General features: G+C 41.5%; 1 protein-coding gene across 20 annotated transcripts in view; it reads right to left on the bottom strand.

The window, feature by feature from the left end:
- The window catches only part of LOC120568140 (receptor-type tyrosine-protein phosphatase S-like), an 86,552-nt gene extending 60,958 nt beyond the window's left edge, over positions 1-25,594 (bottom strand). For 8 of the 20 annotated variants that reach the window (XM_039815435.1, XM_039815434.1, XM_039815439.1 and 5 more), the window contains exons 1-4: positions 25,255-25,594; positions 6,334-6,541; positions 1,817-1,965; positions 569-710 (exon numbers count right to left, since the gene is read on the bottom strand). In XM_039815435.1, the coding sequence (XP_039671369.1) occupies positions 569-710; positions 1,817-1,965; positions 6,334-6,472 (430 nt within the window). In that variant the 5' untranslated portion in view covers positions 6,473-6,541; positions 25,255-25,594. Of the gene's footprint in view, positions 1-568; positions 711-1,816; positions 1,966-6,333; positions 6,542-25,254 lie in introns of those variants that run through there. The other 12 variants (XM_039815448.1, XM_039815447.1, XM_039815436.1 and 9 more) reach the window with 5 other exon arrangements.
- Between the last annotated feature and the right edge of the window lie 1,761 nt (positions 25,595-27,355).

Genomic DNA, 27,355 nt, shown 5'->3' on the forward strand with positions numbered 1-27,355 from the left:
TTCCCCTGGCAGAAATGGGTTGTCTGCCAATCCAGGCCTAATCCACTGATTTTTCCTCATGTAGTTACGGCCCAAGCAGCCATCCCTCTATTTCTTCATCCTTTCCAGCTGTCCTGGGCAAAAAGCCAGTGTTCAGATCCCAGGCTTGCAGCCACATGCTGAAACTTTAGCTCATAGCATGTTGGAGCACCACATTAGATAAATTTCCCTCCAAGGAGACAGTGTTCATTAGATTAACACCCTCACTCTGGCCGGGAAGCGCAGTGATTACAACAAACTGGGATGCTGAAGTACCCGCTAGCTAGCACGCTAGCCAGCCCTCTCTGTGGCCAGATCACGCTCGGTCGCACTCAGAGGGACTATAAAAAGAACAGTGCACCGCAGCCAGCTGTGAAGGCAGGGTGTGGCATGGCTCTACTGTCACATCTACAACTGACAGCCCACAGAACCGGAGACAACAATTTAAACCAGGTGTGTGTATATGAAGGGAAAAAAAAAAACATTACTCAAGTGGAAAACGATTGAGATGTGTGTGCGTGAGGAGGATGTGGGGGGGTGGGGTTCTCACCTCTGATAATGGCCAGCTTTGCAGTGACGGACACCTCTCCTTCACTGTTGCGTGCCACACATTCGTAGATGTTCTCATCTCGGGGTGCTCTGAGCGGTTGGATCCTCAGCACAGCACCTGCACCCTCATCAAACTCTACGGTCTGGACAGCCACAGAGCCCCCAGGAAAAGACACATTAGTCACAGCAGAGTAAACACATGGATCACTATGAGAACAGTACACTATAATGTTGTTAATCATTAACTTAGCATAGTTTTCTGTTACTGGGACAATGTGATAAGAATTACAATTGATACGTTATTGATTTCCTGAAGGAATTTTTTTTTTTTTTTTTTTTATTACTTGCCCTCCCCTCCAGGACAGGCTCAGCTAGCGTTCCTGGAGTTGGTTGGGATTCAGTGTCTTTCACAAAAACACTTCAGCTGGGTCCTCTGGGTGAAATGCACTATCTCTAACCATTAGGTCACATTAGCGCATCAATATACAATCAGGCCTCTCATGTGATTGGGCTGCTCTGTGGAATAGGCTGCTTGATAGCATATAGCTTAGGGACAGCAATATGTGCATTTGATTATGCAATCTGCCTTATATAGTATATAGTAGTATATTTGTGTCAGTTTTGAAAAATGCCCTGTAATTCTGTTGCAATGAGTCTTCAATGCTTACATGTAATGCTTTAATTAAATCTGGCAATCTATGCTTGGAATGTGAAACAGTGTTATATTGTTGTCAAATTAATGTTTTAAAGAAATATTCATTTAGGGAAATACGATAATTAGCTCTCTTGACGAGAATTAGCTGAGATGACTGATACCACCCCATGTCTGTGCTTTAACTATAAAGCTAAAGCCAGGGGGGTGAATTAGCTTAGCTTAGCATCAAGACTGGAGGCAGGGGGAACCTACCAGCACTTCCTAAACTAACTTCTTAAAACCTTAAATCTTGTTTGTCTAATCCTGACAACCTTGCGGTGAAAACGAGACTGCAAGAAATCACTGCCCCGAGCCCAAAAAAGGTTGTTGTTCCAGCACCCTTGTAAAACCACAACTTGTCATGTTTACATATATCAAAATCAATATCTGATCTAGTAATAATAGTACAAGAACTAGAAATATACTGTACTGTATAACCTAGACATACTGTAGTAATTACTATTGTTTACATGTATACATCTTTATTACTGGATATACAGCTTTGTGTTGCTCATGCTACTACAGTAGGAGTTGACCATTGTGCATTGTGACAACCACCTCGATACGCTGAGAGTTGACCTTCTTGCCCTTCTTGTTCCAGTAGACGACAGGCTTGGGATTGCCAGTGGCCTGGCACACAAATGATGCCACACCCCCTGACACTCCGATCTGGTCCGTGGGAATCTTGGTGAACTTTGGGGGAGCTGAGAGAACGAGAGAGAGAGACGGGGGGATAGGGGAAGGGGAATACAAGGGAGAAAAAAAGACACAAGTATGAAAATGGATGCCTTTACACCCAGAGGACATCAAACTGACTCCACAGACAGCAACAACCCCTGCTGCCCACGCCCCATTTCACTGTCAGTGACCGGTCAGGCTGACTTGTGTTCTGACGGCTGCGTGTTGTGCTTACTTCCTGGCTATCATCTAGAGGACATGCTGAAGGACTTCCTGTGGGTCATAAATAAAAGATGGGGTTGGGCTTCAGAGGAACATCTCTCTCTCTCTCTCTCTCTCTCTCTCTGTCCGTCTCCCCCTCCCTCTGTCGCTCTGCTTCCTCCAGGGCAGGCTATCCTACTGCATGCAGCACAGGCTGTCATGACACATGAGTGTTTCACAGGTGGGATAAGTGTTGGCTGCACATTCACAGCATATAATTGGTTTAAACGTATTTATACTTGATGTACACTCTATCACCTATAGGGGGATTTGCACTTGCACATTCTGATCATCTTTACAAATCCAATGCATTTACCACCATTGTGTTAATTTGCAGCTCTGCCTCTCCTTGAGGAGAACTATTTCATCCGGTATGATGCATCTGATGTGGGATGTATAGGCCTAAGTGCAGCAGTTGCCCTTTGTAAGAAAATAGCAATTTCCAAGTCCAATATTGAGCCAACAGTACTGAACCTATATTTTTCACAGTGGCTGAGTGAAATCAATCAAGCAACTCCATGCAACCACCCCTTGCTATCCATCTGTGGCCTGTTGCCATGGTCCCCAGCTTAACTCCTCCTCAGCTACAGAATCGCTGCCATCCATCAGGGTGAAGTGAGGATGACCCTTACCATAGCAACCTGGATCCCTCCTCCCACTCCCCCCTGTGTCTGGGTGGGTGAGGTCCTGCTGTGTTGATTCACTTCTGCTCTGAAGACAGAACAGGAACAAAAAAAAAAGGAAAGAAGCTTGCCTATCAAATAATCGCAAGCAGATTTTAAAAGCACCTTTTCCCACTTCTGCTCACTGGCTAAAAGCCACACGGACCACTTTCTAGTTTCACTGCAATGCCTTGACAGTAAGTGGAATAACACCGTGTCAAAAGACTTCTCCTGTGCCTGCTGCAATGTGTTGTGCCTCTTAAAGACCTACTCTGAATGTCAGAAATAAAGTGGTTTCATTTTATGCCTGCCATAATCCCCAACAGGATGAAGCAAAAAGCTGGTAGCAGTATAGTCAATCAGAACAAATTTATGCCCACCATTTTAGAACTCAAGAGCGGGATATTTCCTGCCTGTTAGACTCTTAGAAAAGCACACAGAGTATTGAGCAAATTGCCCTTTTCCCCTGCCAACAATGTAAGAATGTAAATGATAAAAAGTCCAAAAAAAATGTCATGGCTGAAAACTGTCTTCTCCTGACTATGGGATTATGAATGAATGTCATGCGCTTCTTACAGCTCCTACATGGGCTTCAGGGGTTTTTATGTTCAGTCCGAAAACTGTGTTCTCTTAAATGCGCTTCAACATCAATCCTCGTGCAAAACCGACCCCACTGGCAATGTTACCACTTAAGCCTCTTCTGAAAGCCAGGGGAAAGCACTACAAGGGACTGGCTCTAGATGGATTTGCACTGAATAGAAACTTGTTATGATCAGCAGGTTCTAGAAAGCTGCCTGGAAAATACGGGACTAATGAGGAGCTCTCTCTAATAGTAGGTTTCACTCTGTTGCACTGGACCAGACAGGTCTATCACTGATCTACCACCACTGGCCTGTTTCTAATGAATCACCTTTGTAACAGCAGGTATAGTGTAATAGTGTAGTTAGCATGCCATGTGAACAGAAAAGTATTTGGTACAGGTTTAATTTGTCAAGTTCTTTTGGGTAAATGAATGTAACCCCTGGTGAAATGTTGCAACTAGTGCCTTAAAGTGACATTACTTACGGCAAACCATCTGTGGTCTGACAAGCCTTTAAGCCACTTTTAATAATGCATCTCTATCTGTTTGTGTCTTTGCTGTCAAAGGTGTTTGCATCGCACAGCCAAATGCGTCCAAAGACAACTAATTATGTGATACAAAGATGATGAGGTTGGAGTTGGAGTATGCTGTGAAGTTGAAGGGTGGAAATGTAGCAACACAGTTTGTAGGAATTTGCATTGCATGATTCTGAGATTGGGTCTGAATTGTAAGCAAAACATGTTTATTATTTCTCTCACAAAAATGATCTACCGTTCACTTTCAAAGAGTAATGGAAAAGTATCATGTCTGAAATGAATTTATTAATTTTCAATAAGGTAGAAGAGATTTGATTTGAGCCATAGAAATCTTCAGAGACACGGACACGGCCTACACACAAATCTCACCTTTTAGGACTACTGTCTGTTATAACCAGTTATTCTTAAATAATCTAGTTTTTTTATTTTTATTTTTTTATTTTTTAAAGAATAACTGTGTTACTTGTTGGGGGGCCTATAGTCTGGAAACAATTATTCACAAATAAGTAAAGTCTTTTGGGTAACTAGGAGTTCTGTCTCTGTGTGACTTTGCAATCAACTTAGTTCTATACAACAGCCAAACAGTGTAGTCTATCACACAAAATAAATGTTGGGTTGAATTTAACCCAACTTGGGTAACTGCAACCCAGCGGTGGGTCAAATATGGACTAACCCAACACTAGGTTACTTTGACCCAACATGCTAGGTCGGTTGTACGCCCCAGAATGCTGGGTCAAAGTAACCTAGCGCTGTTATAATAGTACAACTGCAATCTAGGTCGTTGCCATTTTTGGTGTGTGCAAAAATCATTAAAATTGGATCAGCTTTGCATGAGAAACAGTGAAGATAAAAATGGCACAAATGGGTAGAAACACTAGATTCATTTTGAGTCAAGGAAAATTTGGATTCCAAGCATTGTATTTCAGTGGTTCTTGGTTAGATTTTTCTATTACATTTCTACACTCTAAGTTACAATCTTGGATAAAGCTAAAGCTAACCTCCCGCCCTGCTTCGTTTAGCTCAATTCCTGAATGCCTATTATGATTATGTAATTTGATCCCATAACTCAACAATTGAGCCAAGGTAGCCTAACGTTGCTGTTTGAGATATCTTCAGACTACACTTAATACATAAAAAAGGTCTGTCCTAAGGCATTTACTAGTTTCTGACTCTGGGAAAGTAGGAATAACAGTAATATTCCTCAAAACTACTGTATCTCTGAATTATCTCTTTAAACAAATCGCACACAGTAAGGCTATTATGTAATGTTTTGATAACTAATGTAATAACTGATGTAATATTTTTTTCTATTCCATTCACTGAGCCTCCCCTGAAACAGCTTGGACCTCCCCTGGGGAGGCCCGCCTTCTACTTGAAAAGCCTCTGCTGTATGTGGTCCAAAGGCAGATATCTTCTATCCCACAACGTTTCAACTGAAAGTTATGTGTTGTGTAATTCTACCTCTTCACTAAATATAAAAATATTTCAGATATGACGTAAGTCTTCTCAAAAGGATCATGGCCATAAAATTGGTTACACAAATGGAAAATGAAAAATACGTTAGCAAATCCCCATTCCTAACACTGAAAAGTGCTATCTCCATATTTAGCCTGTATCCTCTTTCAAGAAATCAGCTTGGTTATATTTTCAGAGCAGTGAAAGCTGAGTGTGTCTAAGCATGTGGGTGCGTGGGTGTATGTGTGTGGACTACTTAGGCAGCAAATCTGTGGAAATGTTGTAATCAAGGATATGATGAGGAACATGCTGATGGGACCTCCCGGCTTATCAAAACATATTAACAACCCCACCGTCCAGACCTGATGTTCCGCACACACACACACACACACACACACACACACACGCATGCACATACGCGCACACACACACACACGCAAGCACACACACACACACGCACGCACACATCCACACACGCACGCACAGGATTTGCATGCATCCACACACATTCACATTTATGAAGAAAGCAAGAGAAAGAAAGGTATAGCTAGCTAGCTAGCTAGACAGACAGACAGACAGACAGACAGACAGACAGACAGACAGACAGATAGATATACATTTGTGGTACAAATATATTGGAAACTATCATTGTACAAAATTTTGTTGAAAATAAGATTTAAGCTAGGTAGTTAACATTAGCTAAAAAAAAAGGTAACGTTAGCTAGGTAGCCAGATAAACTGACAACTAGCTAGCAGATAGATAGACAGACAGACAGACAGACAGACAGACAGACAGACAGACAGACAGATAGATAGATAGATAGATAGATAGATAGATAGATAGATAGATAGATAGATAGATAGATAGATAGATAGATAGATAGATAGAGTTAGTCATACCTAGTGCTCCACACACGATGCTCAGAGGGTTGGTTAACAGGATAATCAAAGGCAGCAGCAGACACAGGGCAGAGGGGCAAAGGCTGAGCCCCAGGACAGGCCTCCTGGACTGGGCTAGAACTCCACCTGACAGAGGCATGGCACCACCGTGGATTGGTTGGAGATGATGGAGATAAGGTTAGGGCTTCACTCAACAAGGATAGGCACTCTGCAGACAGAAAAAACAAACCAAAAAAAAACATGAAGGTCAGCTGAAACGTATGAAAGGCAAATTTCCTCCACCTCTGATTCATCGTTCTGCTTTTAGAGCGGCAGCTGAAATGTCAGTGCACCATGAGGGGAGAGAGGGAAAACATACAATAACTCATACAGATGTAGAGAGAACATCCTCGTGAAGAACAGTAAAGACAAATTCATGCTAATGCAGGATTAGGTCTTTTGATTTAGCCAGAGCACTTCTGATTTAGGATTAACAGCTCAAGCAGGCCAGCTCTGACTGAACTAATACCAGAACAATAGAGCCACTGCTCAACAACTAAGACAAGAAACAGACCAAAATAGTTTTTGGCGTAGCCTACTGCTTCTGTGATAATAAGTCTCCTTTTCTAGTGAGCCGTGAAATGAGCTGCAATGATACATTTTTAAGAGTTTTTTTCTCTCCCTCAGAAATCCTAATTATTTCATTTAACTTTAGCTCTGGCCTAATTCCTTGATACCGTTCAGTATTTTACTGTTCTTGTGGCACATAAAAGTGTTAATGCAATAATACATCCAGACTGTGCCACCTTAATGGAAAACACTTAAACAAAGAGGATTAAGGGGTCACTAGGAATGCAGCAAAATTCAATAACACCAAATCTATCAGAAACTGCTATGTTGCCCCTTTTGTTAATCCCTATCCTTGGGGGGGGGGGGATCTCTCTCACTATTTAGCTCGCTTTCCTCACATAAAACCATACACACGAGGTCGCGCATATCTGGAAGTCTGAACATAATTCATGTCTGCTTACAGCGATTTAGACAAACTGTGCAGAAGCTCCCTGTCTGGGAGTCAATAACGCAACAATCTATCGAGCTCTCCGGACCCCCACCCCTCCGCCCGATGTGTCAGACCGCAGGTGGGGAGGCCAAATAAGAAGAGAGCCTTTGGTAACCTGTCATATATCACACAAATGCACGTCTCCCTTCAAGTATCCCTACAGGATAACATAAATGCTCTCAGGGAGACATAATATGTATTCACAGGTGACAGGCCACATTGTGATCGGCACATAAATATGCGCAAACACCCATGAGCGCGCTTTCACCCCGACATCCCTGATACGCCGCCAGAAATGGAGCAGCAGAGATGGGGCCGACCCTTACACGCCTTTACTAAATGAAAGAGGCATTTCTGGTGAGTTACATATTCAAAGACTCCTTCAACCACTTATTGAACTAATGACCTGCTCAAACACATTACTGTCTGCCAGCTGCTATATACACTAAAAATAGCTCATCTGAAAACATGGCCGTCTATCTAATACAGGCTCGCTTTCGCGCCGCTTTGCCCTCGTCTTATCAAGCGCCGCGTAATACACGTCGGATAGAAAAGCTTTCAGCGTCCCCTTTTCAATTGAACAATGTGATAAGAAAAATCAGATCAGGGCTCATTCAAGCACCATTGGCAGCATGTTAAGTAAATTCTCCTCTTACGGAAACTCAATTTGCCACCGTTAATCGAACTAGGAAGACTGCTCTCCGTGGAGCCACACGGCCACTGAAACATTAGGTACTCCTCGTATGTTGCATTGTCTGCCTCCTCTGTCCTATGTGTTGGATTTGCTGGTGCCTTTATATCTCTCTGTGACCTCAGTCTAACCCTATCTATCATTCTCAGTTCATCCACCCCTCCCTGTTGTCTTTCACCTGCTGACAAAGCCCTCTCTGCTCTATCTCCCCTAGTCGCTTACCCTCTGCCTAATCCTTAATCTTACCCTCATCTCATTCCTGTATTAGATGCCGTATTCCTGAAATCTCCTCTTCCACCATCTCCTTTCATCCCCTTCCGCCCCTCTCCTCTCTACTCTCCTCGTCACCTCCCTTGTTCTTCTTCTCTCGATGCCATCTCCTCCGCGGCACCCTTTCATTTCTATGCGCACTCTAACCCCTGCTTGTATCCAAATCCTCTTCCTCTCCCCCAGCTGCCCTGCACCGGCGGCTCCAGCTGTTGTTGGTCCATTGACACAGTTCAAACAAAAAGGCTTAGAGCATCCTACAGCTGTGAATGTCGAGGGAGCGAGCCAAAACAGATAACACGGACGCAGCAGCCGACCAAGCCGGTCTGGGCACATCTGCGCTTGTGCTAATGGCATTTAAGGCTTTCAAACCAAGCTCCTTCTCTTTCGTCATGTAGACAGAGAACAGCCATGCACTCTGCTTGTCACAGAGGCAGAATTAAAAGGGTGCGAGCATGAACACTTCTCATGACTCAGGCCTACCTACAGCCTGTACAGCCCCCTCACAGATATGACAACCTGCTCTCCCCGATCATCTGATCCTCTGGCTCAGCATCCAGTGGAGAAGGCAACAGGGATTGGTCTTATTACCTTTTCAGCGTGACAACACAGATGGTCAGCCAGACAGATAGATTGATGGGGATACACATGCTATTTATGCGCAGGGGGGCTGATAATGACACCATAGCTCAGGTGGTGAAATGCACACCGGTTATTGTGCTCCATCAGGCTGATGAAATAGCACTGTTTACGTGGCATCCAACCTGCCCCTGCTCCACTGGGTCCCTTGGAAGATGACATGTTTTGTTTTTCTCCACCCCCCACACACACACACCCCTTTACCCATGTGATGCCTTTCACCAAGTGGGTTGAGATGGTCTCACAAGGCCTGTCTCCATGACAACGAACTACGATAAAGGAGAGGGACCAGATCTGTTTCCTGCAGCACTGTGCTAGCAGTGAGATAGGACACCTGTTAGGAAGCTCATACTGTTTTTTATTTCTTTAAGCTTTCATTCTGATCCAGTGCTGTGAGCATATGTGTGTTGGGATACTTGGGGGACACGGTTCAGCAGAAAAAAGATCAGAAAACTTTTTTATATATATATTTAAGGGGAACATGATGGCAGGAAAAATAATCGATGGTTGTGCAGTGCACCACAATGCTTTTTAGGGTTGAATAATAACATTATACATCCACTGCCATTTTTCCTCGTTCACATTTTTACCAATGATTCTAAACTTATAGCCTACACTTATATTTTTTTCAGCATAAAAATAACCTCGTCTTGAATAATGCAAGGCTTTGTGAGGCAGCTTGGAGAGAAAAAGTTTGGAGTAGGAACCGTGTATTATTCAGATACAAGGAGGGGCTGGGATTGGTATTACCTCACGTTTCCTATGACCCTGGACCCTGTAGGCACACGGCACTCACAAAATGCACACACACTCACAAAATGCATACACACTTGCAAAATGCACACACACACACACACGGCAGATGGCAAAGCATCATGGGGGAGATTGGCACTCACTCTCTCACACTCCCCCTCCCCCCCCCCCCCCCACACCACCCCCCCCCACCCCACCACAAAAAAAAAAAAACACACACAAAAACAAAAAACACTACACCCCCCCCCCCTAAAAAAAACCCCCCCCCCCCACACCAAAAAAAAAAAAAAAAAAAAAAAAAAAAAAAAAAAAAAAAAACACACACAAACGTTGAGGATCAGAGGCACAGGATGAAGCACGGCTTACGGAGAGGGGCACGGCCCTGTTACACTTGTTACATTTAACAGCAAGATAAAAAACTATCTGAGGCTGAACCGAAAACACAACTTTACTCTAATATGATTTTTTCAATGCGATTTTTTTGAATAAAATAATAAATCTGGAGACTTGGGTGCTTCAACTAAATCTATATACGTCTTAATGCTGCAGGATGCTAAAATTAGGGCTATGGTTTCCCCATCCAAACATCCAAACAATGTTATATCATGGTATTCATTGAGTCTGTAATAACTTTCAACATATCAGCTTGGTTTGGATCACTATCTAACATTCATCGTAACACACTAAACAAAGTTATAACAATAAGTAGTAAAATAATTGGACAGGTGCAGGAACCACTCATCAGTATTTATTACAGGAGGACAAAAACAAAAGGAACACAAATAGCCTTAGACGCTACTAATACACTGCACAGTCACTATTGTCTTTTACCTTCAGGCCAGAGATACAGATCACTTATATTTAGGACCAAGAGAGCCATGACAAGTTTTGTGCCTACATCTATCAGAAATATGAATGATTGACACATTTACTATTTTTTTTTTTATGTAACTGTTTTTTAATGCTTAATGCTTATTTATCATGTATTTATCTATTGTACTTTGCAAGCTTTGGTTACTATTTATGTTACTATTTATTGGTAACTATTTATTATTTGTCTATATGGAACTGTGTGTGTGTGTGTGTGTGTGTGTGTGTGTGTGTGTGCGCGTGTGTGTGTGTGTTAGATTATGCTGTGTTCATGGTATTGTACATGCACTGATGCTCAACACAAATGAAGTTCCTAACGGATAAATAAAGTTCTTTGAATTGAATTTGAATGAATTCAAGTTTTGACAAATAGCAATAAACATTCCCGAGCAGAGGCAACCATCGCCATCACTGGTCTGAAGCTAGGTTGCTGCTGGAGTTTCGAATCACACTTCTGAGAGCAAATATGACTCATGGAAAAAGCAATCTCACACCAAAGCAAACGGACAGATGGAAAGCCCATTTATGTCGTTATTTATGATGTGTTTCACCATCGAGCAATATACTGCTGAAACGAGTACTCGTGCATTGTTTATTTTGGGTATTCATTTATTTATTTATTCAAGTATGTATCCTCATAATCAGTAATTATTTAATTTGACTAATTGCCTAGCTTGATTTTTTATGATTTTTATGTCACTTTAAATGTAATAGTTTGGGGGGGGGTGTTGACTGATGGTCTAATAGGCATTTTAAGACATCCCTCTGAACTGTGGTGAAAAGAGATTTGCATTTCCTTATTCAATTATTTATTACTAAACTAAATTAGAAATGAAATGACTAATTGCACACTAAATCATTAACTAACCCAAATATAATAGTTTAATTCATGATAAAAATAAAGAATAATGAAGTTGAAGAAACAAGGTGTATTTTCTCGTGAAATCATAAATAAATCCATTCTTAAGTGTATAGTAAGTAAGTACTGTTATTTGTTTTTAGTACTGTTTTATCTGCATTGTTTTCTAATGCTTTTCTAATGCTGGCCAGGTCTCACTTGCAAAACAGATTCCCAAACTCAATGAGATTTACCTCGTTGAATAAAGAAAATTTAAAAAAACCCGTCTTTTTTTCTTTTTATAAAAATATATATTTTTATTTCCATGTTTGGAATAGTAGAGTGAGGATACAATAATGGCTTGATGACATCATTTATTTATTTGTATTCCATTATTTATTCTTTCTTTCAGTCTCTCGGTTAAAGGGTACAGTTTGAGGTAAGCGAGTACAGACATTAGGTCTATTTGTGTTCATAATTGGTTGCAATTCAACATTTTCAATTTCCATTCTGTAAAGATCTATGTTTGCACCTTTTCCATCTCCCTTTTTGATGAGAATGAATATTCATATTCAGGTATCGTGGAGTGCGCTTTCTCTTTACGAGTGCTTTCAAATCTCTCTTACACATCATCCTGTGTCTCCAGTGGGACGTTTCCTTTTATACTTTATTATGTGATCTTCAGAAAACCAGCATGATTTCCTTATTATCGTGAAATAATATCCCAATCCTAAAAATAGCTTCCTTGGGATCATGAGAAAACAGAATTTAAAAATTGAATCCACCCACTTCCTCTCTCTCAGGCTTTCTCTGGCATCGAGCGTGGGTTTTTGCTGGAGGCCACAATTTAATTAACTGATCACCTGCAGCTACAGTAATAGAGGACATGTGCACTAAGCATTTAAAGACACTGGAATGACAAACTTCTGCTGAAGTGAGAGTGTACAATTTCCTCAACCCTACACTCTGATTTTCTTCATTTCAGCCACGTTTTCAGCAACATCCTCGCCGTCTGACCCTTCTGTCTAATCAAGAAGTGAAGAAGCTATCAGCCTTTTACCCTGCACAGCATCAGCACATCAATAGGATTACACCAGCATGACCATTATTTTTGACCATTTCACCTGTTACATTAGATCCCTGTTCCTATAAGGCTGAGTATGGAGAAAATCAAATATCATGATATTTTTTTTTACCAAATACCTCAATATCGATACTGCAACGATACTGTAGAGTTGACTATTGGGGCTTTTACAAAATATTTACACAATGAGGTTTTTGATAATTAATCATCAATTATGGATAAATAATGACTAAGTGGATAAAGGCAAATAATAGCACAGCTAGAACAGTCTGGTAAGTTCAGAAAAAGGACATCACTTTAATGTAATGCAGCCTGTCAAACCGGGAAAAAAACGATATTACAATAGCGAAAATCTAAGATGATATCTAGTGTCACATCACAATGTCGATATAATATTGATATATTGCCCAGCCCTAACTGTTTCCCGTTAAAACTTTCTGGATGTGCTTCACTTTTTATACTTCACAACTCCATTTCATAGCCAAGAGAGGGAGGGGTGGAGAGGGAAGCGTGACCGAAACCTTCTCCTTCCCCAATCCTAGTGTGCAAAATGAACCAAACTAAGTTTCCCTTCGACCTCAATCTCCGCATGTCTAGGCCATAGCAAAGCTGCTGCAGCCCAACAATGGCGCAGCAAACGTGCACCCACGCGTAAAGGGGCTCCAAGGTCTCACAAACCAACACAGATAGAAAGAGGCATCCAATAATGGATGCATTGGCCTTGGATGAGCCCAGCAACAGATGTGGCTTTCCGCTAAGCAGGAAATGTATTACCAAATCGTATAAAAGTACATATAGGGCAGATTATCATAGGGGGATCAGAATAGAGTGAACATAGTAAAAGTGTTTATAGGCTAAGAGAAAGTCACAGTTAGTGCTTCTGGCATGAAGAGTCAGCTTTAGTAAATCTCAACATCCTTTATTTTTTTAATTTTTTTTTTAAAGGCGCTCTAAGCGATGTTGGGTGACGTCACTTCTTGTTGACGTTCGAAGTATTGTCAAACAAAACGGAGGCTAGCTCGCCCCTCCCTCCTCCTCATCCCGTCCCCTCCCTTCCACGCACTAACCCTCACCCCCAAATCCTTCTTGTCGGTTATTGGCTGGAACACTGTTTGTTATGTTTCGTGGTGCAGGTTGGCACAGTTTGTTTTTGTTGGCGTTTGTGGAGCCTGGGCTGTCTACAGAGAGTGCGTTTTTTTTACAGTGTGTTCAGGGGACCGGCAGCTCGCAGATAGTGAGGAGATGTTTGCGGTGTGTGACAAAAAATGTAGCCTAAAAAATGTGTGGCATCGCTTAGAGCACCTTTAAATGAGATGCTGTAATATCATTATTATCAGAATATACTGTAATACAATTTTCATTTAAAATACATTCATTTACAGTTCATTATTCTCTAACCATTATTTCAACTAATGGTGTTTTTATTAATCTCTAATGCACTGCCAGCTGTTTTCTGAGGAGCTACTTTCACCCACCAAGTGATATTATGCTCATTATGCTTGACAAAAAAAGTCACTTAGACTACATGAAAAAAACTAGAAAGAAAAGCACATAATATATTAGCTATAAATACTTCAAAAACAGACCCAAACATGTTTAATACTTATATATTTTTTAGCATAGGTAAGAAGGGAAGGTATTTAAGAGTCAGTGTGGATGTGGGATAAGGGTATTTGCCAGCCTCATATATATATATATATATATATATTAGTGCTCTCAGTTAAACGGCGTACATTTTTTTAAATTTTTTATTATTAATGTTTTTTTTGGCCCAGCAAACTTTGTAGTTTTTTTCACATGCTGTTGAAACAACTAGTAACGTTAGAAAAACTACAACACCACACCGGATCTAGCTAGACCGGAAACAAAACAACAGGCACGCCGCACACACCTGTTTGGGCTTGCCAAAGAGTACTAAGGCTAACGTTACGTTTAGAGTGGATGGCGAGCGCGAGACGCCAAAATGGATGCTAATAAGATTCTGAATGGTAAGTTTACTTTTAAAAAGTTGCCAAATGGTTCCATTGACAAGAACAAAGTGATCTGTGTGTTTTGTTGTTGTGAACTGATGGAACGGCAGTCAAACCCGTAACATACTACCCATGAACTCGTACCAGATTGTTGTACTCCCAGTTACAGTTTTTGACGTCACACACACATAAACAACAATGGCGACCTCGTTGATGCTGTACAGATGCCGTTTATTAACAGTGATAAGTAGAAATTAATAGACATAAATAGGCAACGTAAAGTAACCTAGATAGCTAACGTCAACGTTAGGTAGCCGCTAGGTAGAAGGGTTTGTGGTGACTTTGCCTGGAATGCTACCAACTCGTGAGTCGTGAATTGAAGTCGTGAATTGAAGTCGTAACTTACGCGTTAAAAACTGTGTCTGGAACGCAGCATTAGCTATCATCGCAGCACGTCCAGTCTGAAATACCACTTGATGGCCGAGCACACAGCTGATGCAAATTCTCCGCCCCCTCGTCAAAGCCAGGTGACAAAAGCACAAAGCATTAAAATGAGAAAAAATAATGGGACAAAAAGAAATCAAGGGACCTTTAGAATAGATAAAAATGTGCGATTAATTGCAATTAATTGCGAGTTAACTATGGCATTAATGCGATTAATCACGATTAAATATTTTAATCATTTGACAGTACTAATATATATATATATGTATATGTATATATATATATAATATATATATATATGCTTTAACATGGAGCTATGCATCACACAGTTGAAGATGAAAACCTCACAGCTTCGATTACGACAATTTTCATGCTTTGAAATAAGTTGCAGGATTACTTGCTCCTCCATGAGCCGAGTTAAATTTTCAACCCCTTAGGCTCATAAACCTCTTTCAAAACCCTTAGGGTACTGCCAAAATGCAATGTCGTCCAGCTAAAACATGGCTGAGTTAGTTGTTTTTTTTTTCCATGCAAAAATTGGACATTTTGCAGATACAGTTTCACCTGACAGGTGGAGGGTTTCGGCATGTCCACACACAGACACCTCCGCAACGTTCACTCAACGGAAACCACAACACAGAGCTCAGCAGACAAACACCCAAACATATTTTGTAATTTCTTTCAGGCCAACCTTTCTCTCTCCGTGTTGCTTGCTCTTCAGAGGCAGCCGATCTTCTGTGCAGCGGCTCATTACGCAGGCTGATGGTTAAGTCCTTGTCAACTCGCTGTCCAATTAGCATATCTGAGGCTGGCAAATACCCTTATCCCAGCGGGAGAGAGAACTGTATATACATACTGATGCCCACATTATGCGCTGCCATGTACATCCCTAATTGTTAAACACACATGTTGCGGCGGCTCAATAATTATAGGCTGGCTGCTCTAAGTTATAATCACGGAGTGTGCATCTATCGGAATAAACATACATATTCACACTTAAGACTTGATTAGACAAGATCTATGTGTGGTTATTCCCCAAAGCTTCACCATCATTTCTCAATAAAATGAATTATTACAATTCTAAGGAGCAGGGCGCACACGCACGCACGCACACACGCACGCACGCACGCACGCGCACACACACGCTCACACACAGGAAAGGAAAGTGATGAGTCTTGCCAGCCACGACACACCGCAGCCAATTAGTGAGCTTCTCCTGGAGCTGGACTAAGGCTCCATGACTACAGAGAACACCTTCATCTTCCTGGACGTCAATGTCGTCATCATCATATTTCAATTGTGCTTCAATAACGACACACGGCAGCCATTTTTCCCTCCCTGTTTCAGCTGTTTAGCAAAACCTACATCAGTCAGGAGACAAAAATCCGGTGGTGTAAAGCAGATTTCAGGGCTTGTTGATAAGCTCGTCTTGAGAGTGGTAACGGTAGCCTTGAGAAACACGGTGCTCTGTTTAAATAACCTCACATTGATTGATCATTCACGTAGAATCATCTAATGGGGACGCCATTAATGTAGGCCAAGCTCCGTGAATGGACTCCAAATGGATTCATCCTTTTATTGATTGATAGAACCAATATCATCCTCAGCAAGCACACAACAGACATTTGAAACACACAACACTGCACAGCTTTAACTCATCCCCACACTGTAAACCCCCCCACTGTGTGCCTCAATCTTGAAGCAACCCTTTATTCGTTCTTAGCTTTTGTAAAATCTCTCCATCCCCTTTTGGTAGGTGCTTATTCATTTTCTGGAGACCGACTGTTGTGTTTGCCCATGTTCCAATCCTCTCCTCTGTATTTGTGCTGCCATGGTATCACCTGTCTGGATTGGTCACATGATACTGTATGTTGTCCGCTGAGAGCTCATTATCTCACACACACACCGTTCTGCAACAACACTGAGATCATCTATAGAACATTAACATTCATTTCACACTCCTTACTGTTTGGTAAATGGTATATATACTGTAGAAAAATCTAGCCAAAAGACGTTGATTACTGACAATTTACATGATCATTGACCTCAAGAATTCATTGCTGAATAGAAGCAGTAGATATCTGAGGCCCGTGTGCTGGTGAAAAAATCCTATTTAGATGCTAGACAGGCGACCAGCCTTAGCAGTTCTGTCACTAACCAGCCATTGCACGGCTTCCTGATGGAGATGAGATTTGTGACGCCAAATGAATTTCTCCTTGAGGGACGATAAAGTTGTGAATAGAATTGAAAACTGGAGTAATGGGGTAGAAAAAGTGCATTTGTCCTCCGTCTCATTGCTGAAATCAGACGGAGAGTGTGTCTCGGTAAGTGAAGAGATGAAACGCTTGTCAACGGTAACAGACTCGCACACGGACGCTTTCCACCAATGACTAGCCATTACTCTCACCTCCGTCAAACAAATACTTCATCCAACCTGGCATCCTTCAGCGCCGCGGAGACAGAGTAATCATGGAAATGCCACAAACAAATGTGGGGCTGCATTCAAGAGACGTGTCAACCAGTCCCCACTATCACCAACACCTGCACCTACAGACACACACATACACATACACACACACACACACACACATAGCACAGGCTGCTGATGAAGTTTTCTATCTGTGAGCTGTGATGATGGAACAGAGCTGTAAGTTTCCTGGACGTTGTCCCTTTTACATCCTGCAAGGTGAAGCTCTTTTAGTAGAGCGGAGCTGTTTCACTGATGCAATAAAGATGTTCTTTCACTAACTGGAATCTGCAGGCTGAGTCCTTGGCAGCGGCTGGAGTTCGGGTCCAACCTGTGGCCTTTTGCTGCATGTCACCCCGTCTCTCTCCCCCTTTACTGTCTATATGTATCTTATAAAAACAGATTTATGCAACTTGGTGCAACAGATCTATTTGTTAGGAAATAATAATAAAAAAAGCTAAATGTATTGTAATGTTGAATTACTCAGATAAAGACATTTTTAAGTCTACAGCCATGCTACCAGCTCTGCGAGGCTGTACAGTATTTAGGCACAGCAGGGCTTTGCGCTAAACGAGCATCAGCATGCTCACAGTGACAATGCTAACATGCTGATGTCAAGCATGTATAATGCACATAAGAAAAGTTAGCCTTCAGGGCTTTCTGCCAGAAAGGGTCTATTTTAACTAGGATGACCAGATTTCCCGGAACTAAAACCGGGACACTTTGCGCGTGACTGTAGTGCTCGTGCACGCACGCGCTTTTTAACGTGAACATGTGCCAGCCCAGGTCAGACATAGACACAGACAGATTAGACACAATTTTGCCAACAGCACACGTAGGCCTACTGCTCACAACACAATGGGGTATCTCAGTTAATATTCATGAATTTTCTTGGTATGTAGCCTACATATCTAAAAAATAATATTAAAAGACATTGAGTGAGTTTTGTTCTGTATTGACAGGTGCAATATTTGAAGATTGATAATTACTTATAATTTTTTTTAAATGACATTTTTATCTGCATTTATGTGAAAACCTAGAGACTTTCAAACATCAAAATGTCATTTATGAATATGTATTTGTGTCAAAATGGCTTCCGACATGCTTGCGTGTCGCGTGAAAAATAGGCGCCGGTCCTATTTCTAGCATGCACGCGAGCCTGAGACGTGCGTGTCACGCAGGCAGTGTGCAAGCTCTAACCTGTTAACATGGGAGCCGAAATAAAAACGGAGACGCCGCGCAGATGACACGCTCACGCCATGCAGCCAGTGTGAAGGAGGCCTAACCGTTAAAACGAGACGGAAAAGAAGAGGCATTGCAACAATGTTTACAAATATGCATTGTTATGCTGGCTGCACAGATTATGCAGATGCAGACTGGTACGAAAGATTGACTGACACACACACTCAAAATCATCTTTCTACATGGGTTTAGTTAATGATCGGGCTATAATAAGACCACATTGGCTATGTAATCGCTGACAACCGGGACAATTTCATAGTGGTTGGTGTAAACCGGGACATTTTAGCGTCATTAGCATGCTAATTAGCTCATAATGGCGCTAGATGAAAAGTTAAACTCTATAAATATGTGTGTTCCGAGTCTGTGACACCACAGAAAATGTGTTAATAACCACCCAGCCAAATTTGAGTGACTAAAACAGCAACGGCAAGAATATAAAATTAGGTTTCGAAATCGTGAAATAAATAAGCAGTTCTCTCTGCTCTGAGACGCTGGGAGAGTGGGTGTATCCGCTGAAGGCACTGAGCCAAAGAACGAGCCGCTGCCATGGGCCGCTTAGCGTTGGCAGCCAGACTCTCGCTGCAGATGTGTTAGTTCACTAGCAGCACACACAGCTTATAACACAGGCAGCCCAACAGGCAACAGACTGCTGAGATCGTTAGCAGCTAACCCAATAGCACACACAGCCTGACGCTTCCCAGAGACAGACAGCACAACGTACACACCCACAGCAGTAAGCAGTAACTGCTGGTAGGTCGGGTAGCCGATTCGGGCTAAAAGACTGAAAGGTATGCTAGTGACAGCCATTTTGGCCACTACATGATTGTGTCATTTAATGGAGTTGTTTAGTCATGTATTTATTAGACTGAACGAGCTACGAGAGCTTGTGGAACGTACCGAAATTGTTGCCGCTAACAACGAGGTGAACGAAACGACACCAGTACTGAGTACCAGCACTTCTGATTTTTGTCCACATGAGTACCCTTACTTCTAATTTTTATTAACAGTTATATTATCAGGCTGATATTTATACTAAAATAGGCTATATATCATAATTTATTGGAAAGAAATTAAGGAATTCTACGTAAAATCAGAAATTCAACACCCCTATATAACCCGAATGGAATTATCCTTTGTTTCATAACCACATTTTCAGACACTGTGACTATTAGTCTGTGAGATTGGCAGTCGAATCAAGCTCCTTAGATTGAATCCTGAATAGTCCACTGTTCTGGGTCACCTCTACAAGTTAATGTATGAATATAAATATATCCAAGACACATGTGATGATCATAGGGTACTGGCACCTTTTTTAGTCCAGTTCAGGCACTGACGTTAGTAGTAACATTATTTTTATATAGTAGGGGAGGGGTTATGTTAAGCATGACTCCAGTGTGTCATCAAACCATGATTTTAGGCCGCGCAAAACATCCTGGACACAGATATTTTGTATTTATGTGTTTTGAAAGAAATCACTGATTTTGCTTTACCCAGACTTTAATGGGTCATCAGAGAGTTTACAATTAATCATAAGGAGTATATAAATGTCTTTAAAAAATGTCATGGCAATCCATCTAATAGGCCAACCGACTAACCAAAATTGCTATCCCAAGAGCCCCTCTATAGAGTAAAAGTAAGAGATTCACACTAGCGCTGTGTATTGGCAAGAATCTGGCGATATGATACATATCACCATACAAGGGTCATGATTCAATATATTGCAATATATTTCAATACTGTGCGTAAGGCGATATATTGGGATTTTTTTAAAGTATAATTTTAGAAAAACTAATATTTAGAAAAAGACATGATGTTCATAAAAGTCAAAGAAGTTTCCTTTAGGTAAACAATTCAGTACACAGAAAATCAAACTGACAGTTTGGGATTGTGGTTCAAAGGTTCTTAGTGAGCTAATTTTGATATGCTAAAGTAGGCCAAAGTTCAGCCATAGCTACGTTGTTAGCTTCTAGCAAAAAGTCAGGCACTGCAAGTCACTGTTAGGCAAGGACACTAGTGGTGTGTCTCAGCATAGCCATAGCATAGCCATCTAGCAGTAGGGGGTTTAAATACAACATAAACGTAAACCAATGTCTTACACAAATATTTTTGAACGTTTAAAAAAAAAAATCGATACAGTATTGCAAAATAAAATATCGCGATACTCAAGTGTATGGATTTTTTTTACACCCCTAATTCACATAGGGCTATGAAACCTAAGCAATCTAATCATCTGCAGCCACACAACATATAGCATAGGAATATAATGGCCCTGGATAATAAGATACTAAGAAAATGTATTAGAAAGAGAGATAGAATTTAGAGCTGCAAAGATTAATCGATAAATCAATTAGTTGTTAACTATTACATTAATCACCAACTATATTGATAAGCGATTCATCGGTTTGAGTCAAAATTCTCTGATTCCAGCTTCTAAAATGTGAATATGCTATAGTTTCTTCAATCTTCTGTGACAGTAAGCTGAATATCTTTGAGTTGCGAACAAAACAAGACATTTGAGGGCGACCTCTTGGGCTTTGGGAAACCCTGATGGACATTTTTCACTATTTTTCTGACATTTAATAGACCTAATAACTAATCCATTAATCGAGAAAATAGATTTAACAGATTAATTCACGATGAAAATAATAGTTGCAGCCCGAATAGAATGTTACTGTCTACACTATCGTTCATATGGCTTCATCCCAATGAATAAATTAAATCCAAATGAAATTCTTATTTCATATTTTACAAGACCTTAAAACTAGTTTGGAGCCCATCCAGCCTAAATTAATTCATCCAGCACTCTTTGCATTCACCGAGGAGGTTTTTCACTCCAAGAGTTGAACATACTCTGGAGGACTCGTCAAGCTCTTAAGGCAAGGTGCATAGAATATTCTGGTGTTTGAACATTTATTGGCGGCTAAATGTACACTTCAAAAGAAGACGGTGCCCGCTGTTTCTCCAACGTCTGATTAGGCAGTTTGTCTTCTGCTTTGTTAGCCATCTTGTCAGTCAGCCCTGTCCTCCTAATGACTTCTGTCAGTCATGGATGTAACTGTCAAACCAAGTCAATGGCTGCACTTCCCACTCCTTATCATTGGATAATGAGCTGTGTACATCAACACTTTTAAGCCACGCTCAGTGCAAATGTCAGCAGAATAAAAAGGCTCACAAAACATGTTTCATGTCACGTAATGCGCAGAAACTTTTCTGCAAAGGAAAGTTGAAGAAGACGGAGTTAGCTGAAGTAGAGAGTGGGGTTGACCAGAGGACAGCGAGGCAGCGGCAGCAACGGGGGAAATTATGCCCTCTTTTGCATAAGGAGGAGAGGGGGAGGGGGAGGGGTGAGAAGGGAGGTGAAGATGTCTTCAGATGTGGCAGTTGTGATGAAAAGAGAGGCGAACGACTGAAGACAAGAGGTGGAGGAAGAGAGGCAAAGTAGTGGGGGGGTGGGGTGTGGTGGTGGGGGGGGGGGGTGTTGTGCATTATTCATCCCTGCTGACACATCAGAATTTCTGATTCATCTGGAGAAGGGCATCAGTCAAGTCACAACCCATCTCTTTGCCTTCACTCATAATGTGCACATGGCAACGCAGACACATGATGACCACGTGCACGCCCATAATGACCTCTTGGTTAAAAAATAAGGATGGGTCTGGCTTGCTTTTGAGAGCGTCAACAACAGATTGGTCTTACAGCTCAACAAGGTTAGAGTATAGTGGAGTTTCCATCAGTTCTTTATATTTAAATAGAAATATACTTGCTGCATACCGTAGTCACCTACAGCAAAGCAAACATTGGCGCTATGTCTGGATGATGATATTTCCTAATCCTTTTGCACATAACCTTTCCAGTTATTTTTTGTTATTCCATCTTGGATTGAAAAGACCATGTTTTGTTGTTGTTAAATTGAATGATAATTTACTGATTACCAGCGGCTGATTATATTGTAGCCTATATGATGATATTTTACAAAATTCTGTTGTCTGCATTATTTATGTCAAACAAATTGTAAATCAATAATAGTGAGAAAATTGTGAATGGAAGCGTTTGTTTGAAATAATCATGTGCAAATGGTTAATGGATATTTGACGATGCACATTCATTATTTTTTGTGGGTAGTTATGAGGTTTTATCGTGAAATGTGATTATTAATTGTGCTATATGTGACTGCGGTGAGTTGACTGTGTGTTTTTAACGTCAATATAATTATTTTATTAAAGCTCATGTATGTACGTTCACACACATACATGCACCAGAGTGGTGTTAGGTGCAACGAACTGACTGTGAAGACACAACCTCCTTTCTTAACATTAATGAATCAAATGTTCTCCGAATTATTACTTTGGCCACCAGAATTTTGTAAAACAATAAAACATAAGAATGATATATCACAATATGATTCCACCGCAAGACCGTAAACAATAATGCCATGAAAGTGTTTTTGTTTGCTTGTTTTTTGAGGGTGGTGTTCCTTCCATCCATATCAAGGGTCTGCGAATGCCGTGCAGAAAGTAAGACCCTTTTGTGATTTTGGGCTATATGAATAAAATTGACTTGACTTGACATGTTCGTTTGGTTGAAAGCTGTAAAGTTATCATTTCAATATCAGATCAAGTGTTCTTCTTAATATCGTTATAATAATTTCACCCATATTGCCCGGCCCTAATGGGTTCATTCTGCATGCTGTCTGCATTGTTTTCGCCAAGCCCTGAATAAACAGTAGAGAAGCGGAGCAGACAGAAGCTCACTGTTTGCATGGCTTTGAAAAGGTCAATTAATATCAATGCCTAGACAACAACAAAGTTTATGTCTGCTTGTAATACAGGTGGCTACGCTTCCAGCATCAAAGTCTCCTTCTGACAAAAAAAAAAACATGGATGGGCATAACATGTAACACAAGAGAGGAAAGAAGAGGGCAGAACAGTTAAGAGTAACGCTGCTGCAAGAATCTGGGAATAAGACTTCAATGAGGCCTTTGACGTGAAACCAAACGCTGCTCCACTGGGAGCGCCCGTCATCTGGCATATTCAAGTCTGGATGGATCTTACAGTGCTATCTGCTTGGAGAGAGCACAAAACCACTGAGGCCTATGGTTGAACCCTGTGAAAAACTATTTAAGGGAGTACATGCCGTCACTGATTTCATAAGCTACTGCTCCTAACAGTGTCTAGATGAATACCTGTGGGGGCTGAGCATCTCTTGGCTCATGGAGGAGCTTATTTGATCTGTTTCCCAGAGACAGAGATAGACAGAGGAAATATGCCAGCTGTATTAGTCCACATAATGACTTTTATCCATCATAACAATGCAAATATCCAGATCCCTGGCCCTCTCACAAAGCTGGAGCGCCTTGTGTATTCCTCTGTTAGGCAGGGAGGGCAGGCGAAAAGAAGGAAAAAAAGGTAAACTACTAAAGAGAGAGGAATCCATGTGTAAAAATGACTGATTAAAATAATTAGGGGTGTGGAAATGGTCTGGAACAATAACCAGCAAATGCACGGTGCCCCAGGGAAAAAGTTCCCATCTGTGTGTGAGGAGGAAGACCTCCCTCGGTTTTCCACTTTACAAAAGGCCACGAAGCGGAAATACAGAAAACCTATACAGGCATTTGAAGTGTACATGATTAAATCCCAAACAAGCAATAGCCCTCGGAAAATGTGTCAGGATGAATCGATGTATCATCAAATTACACTCTGCCTGAGTGGCTGCTTTAAAAACAAATCCTACTGCGTATAATTATAGACACTGCCTATATGTGCAGATGGGCCTGTTTTAAGTCATCCTGGGAGTAGCAGATGCAGCAGCCACTCTATTGTCTAGAAAACAGTCTTGTTAAATGGGTCCATCCGACTTGCCACCTGGCGACTTCCATGCCAGAAAAAAAAATCACTCTAATATTAGAATAATAGCCCATATGGATTATTAATATGCCTGCAATAGCCCCCCCTCAAACGTGTTAAGCATGACATTACCATAATGGGATTTCTACTTTGCTGTGGCATCTTTGAAATGTCACCACAATGATAACAGGACTTAGAGCTTCCACTTTTAAAATAGCCTTGACAAATCTATAGGATGCAGGTGCTTATTTTTTTTTTTTCATTCTCTAAATTGTTCTCTTTTTTTTTTTTGAGACTCAAAAAATCGGACTCAACACTAGACTCATTATACCGGGAGAGAGCTTTAGAGGGCCACCAGAAAAAAAAAAAAAAAAACACTTTAAATGAGAGTGGATGAGGAACAAAGGCTTTTGCCAGTCTGCCCCGGTCCCTCATGCTGCCCAGCCAACAATAAGGAGGGGGGTGGGGGGTGTGTGAAGGGGGGACGCGCACTCACAGCGCTGTTGCCAACCAGCCTGCTCTGCACAACCCCGCGGTCGGATTTTCACCCAAAGTCTCAAGTGATGCTGAGATGAAAGAGAAGAAAAAAAAACGCCAAGGAGACTCCCGGCCTCTGAGATGGGGCTAAACGGTGAAATTTCACACCCGGCAGGGATATACACTTACCTCATTAGTTTCCAAAAGGCTATTAGACAAGTGAAAATAACCCGCCTGGGTGGGGTGCGCGGCTGAAAAACATTAAAACTGTGTAAAAGGATGAAGGATGCTGGTTACCTTGGTAGGAAGTGCTCCGTCTTCTTTACAGTCTGGTAGATTCATGTGGGTGGATTTGCAGCTGGAAGCTTCCTCGGAAACAAGCAAGGATGAATGTAATCCAGTGGCAGCGGAGCTCTGCTCAGAGAAAGGTCTGCCTTTGTGTGGGGGACGCATGCACACATCGCCGGCGTTTCCCCCCCCCAAACCGTCCTGGCTGTCCACCGACCTCTCGGGAACTCAGCGGGTCACGGGCTGCTCCTCAGCCCCTTTTTGTCGGGTGAGCATTGGCCGGTCGAGCGGCCTCAGATACTGCTGGTTGATGTCATTGATACTGCCTGCCTTCTTCCTTAATGCCCTCCTCCTTCCCTTCCCTTCCCTTCCCTCCTCTCCTCCCCCTCCCCCCGCTCTATCGCTCTCTCTCTCTCTCTCTCAAACACACACACACCGCAGCTCTCCCCCTCCCCCCCCACCCTACACATGACGTGATGCAGGCAAGATCTCCAATAGCAACCGTATCCTCCATCACCCCTATTACCCCCATTTCCACCCTCCACCTCCTCCAGCTCTGGCTGGATCGCTGACTGGTGCAAAAGAAGTGCCTGCTGAGGCAAGGTTGGTCCTGTGTATTGGTGACTAATTTTTCCACTGTGATCCCGGGGGGGCTAAAAAGAAGATAAGCACCTTGAATCTCCGTAGATTCCCATAATGTAGTGTCTAATTCTAGCTGTTGGCAGGAAGTCAGAGTCAGAGCCCCATATCAGCTCCCACAGAGCACAACTGCCTCACTAAATTACTGCTGGACACTTTAACACCATGGGAGGTACAGTAGATACAAGAATATATAGGAGAACTTATTATTGGACTTAATGCAATTACTGTTATTGTGCTCAGTTGTCAGTTTATTAGGTCAGAACTAATGCAGTCTAATTCATTGCAATTCATCTTACTTTTCATGCAGGTTAATATTCAGTTTTTAGTTGAAACAGTTTTTGAGAAGTGTTGATTCAACTTTATGGTCATTACATTATACAGCACTACACTTAGAGGTGTTTCTAGTATTTAATACGTCCCGTTTATATCAATGAGGGTAGACTTATATTTTATAAATCCTCATTCATATCAATAAGGTCAAGTAAGTGTATTGCCCCAAATAAACATTTGTCTTAGGCGCTTTCTTTTTTCCAGGAATGTCAAGCAACGTGGTTTAAAAAACCATGGGGAAAATGTTTTTTTGGGGGTTTGTCCCTTAATTATATCAAATTTCCAAGTGATCACTGGGAGACAATTACTATAGCCTATTTGTTCGTTTGTCACATTAGACCTTGGCAAAATCCCTAATAAACTAAACGCTTTGTCAGCTAAAGCATCAGGCTGCAGGCAAACCCTCCAACAAAGGACGACTGGACTGTAACTACCAAGAAACACGTTTTATGGAGTAACTGACCTTTGCCTTATGCTATTATTAACAATATGTAAAATACTACTGACTAATGGACCATATTTGCCCACTTGTACCACATTATAAACTGCACGCAACTGAAAGATGAACATGTTTTGGTAAAATGATTGTGCCAACCTACTAATTTTGCATGAAAATATCAATAAAAATGAAATTGAAAAAAAAATAAGGATTTTCATTCTAAAAATGCTACATGGACGAACACAGGCTCTTTGTTTTTTTTGTTTTTTAAGATTCGCTCTTATTTAGGTCACACAACATGACAGAAACAACCGCCACGGGGCCAAAATCTGAGGTGTTGGAGGTTGTCATGACGCTTCAGCGCTGTGTGAAGGAGGCTTTATTACACTCGCTGCTGATCCCCACGCAACACTCCTACTGCAAACACACTCAAGAGTCGGTAACTCTGCCTGGACTTCTGCTCATCCAGATACATCAGGCTACAAATGCATACTCAGCCCTGCCAGCTTTCTAAAAAACATTCTCAACCACTCACTTTCTTTCTGTCTTTCTTGCTTCCTCACACAAAGACGGTTTAAAAAAAGTGCGAGCAAGAGATGAGAAATTAACCAATTACCATTTCTTCTGATGGTTATCGGAAGCTACAGTTTTTTGAGTCTATCGCATGGTCTTTTAAGGGACAAAGGCTGCCCCTCTGAT

This window comes from Perca fluviatilis, chromosome 11 (assembly GCF_010015445.1).
Source record: "Perca fluviatilis chromosome 11, GENO_Pfluv_1.0, whole genome shotgun sequence".
Taxonomy (NCBI): domain Eukaryota; kingdom Metazoa; phylum Chordata; class Actinopteri; order Perciformes; family Percidae; genus Perca; species Perca fluviatilis.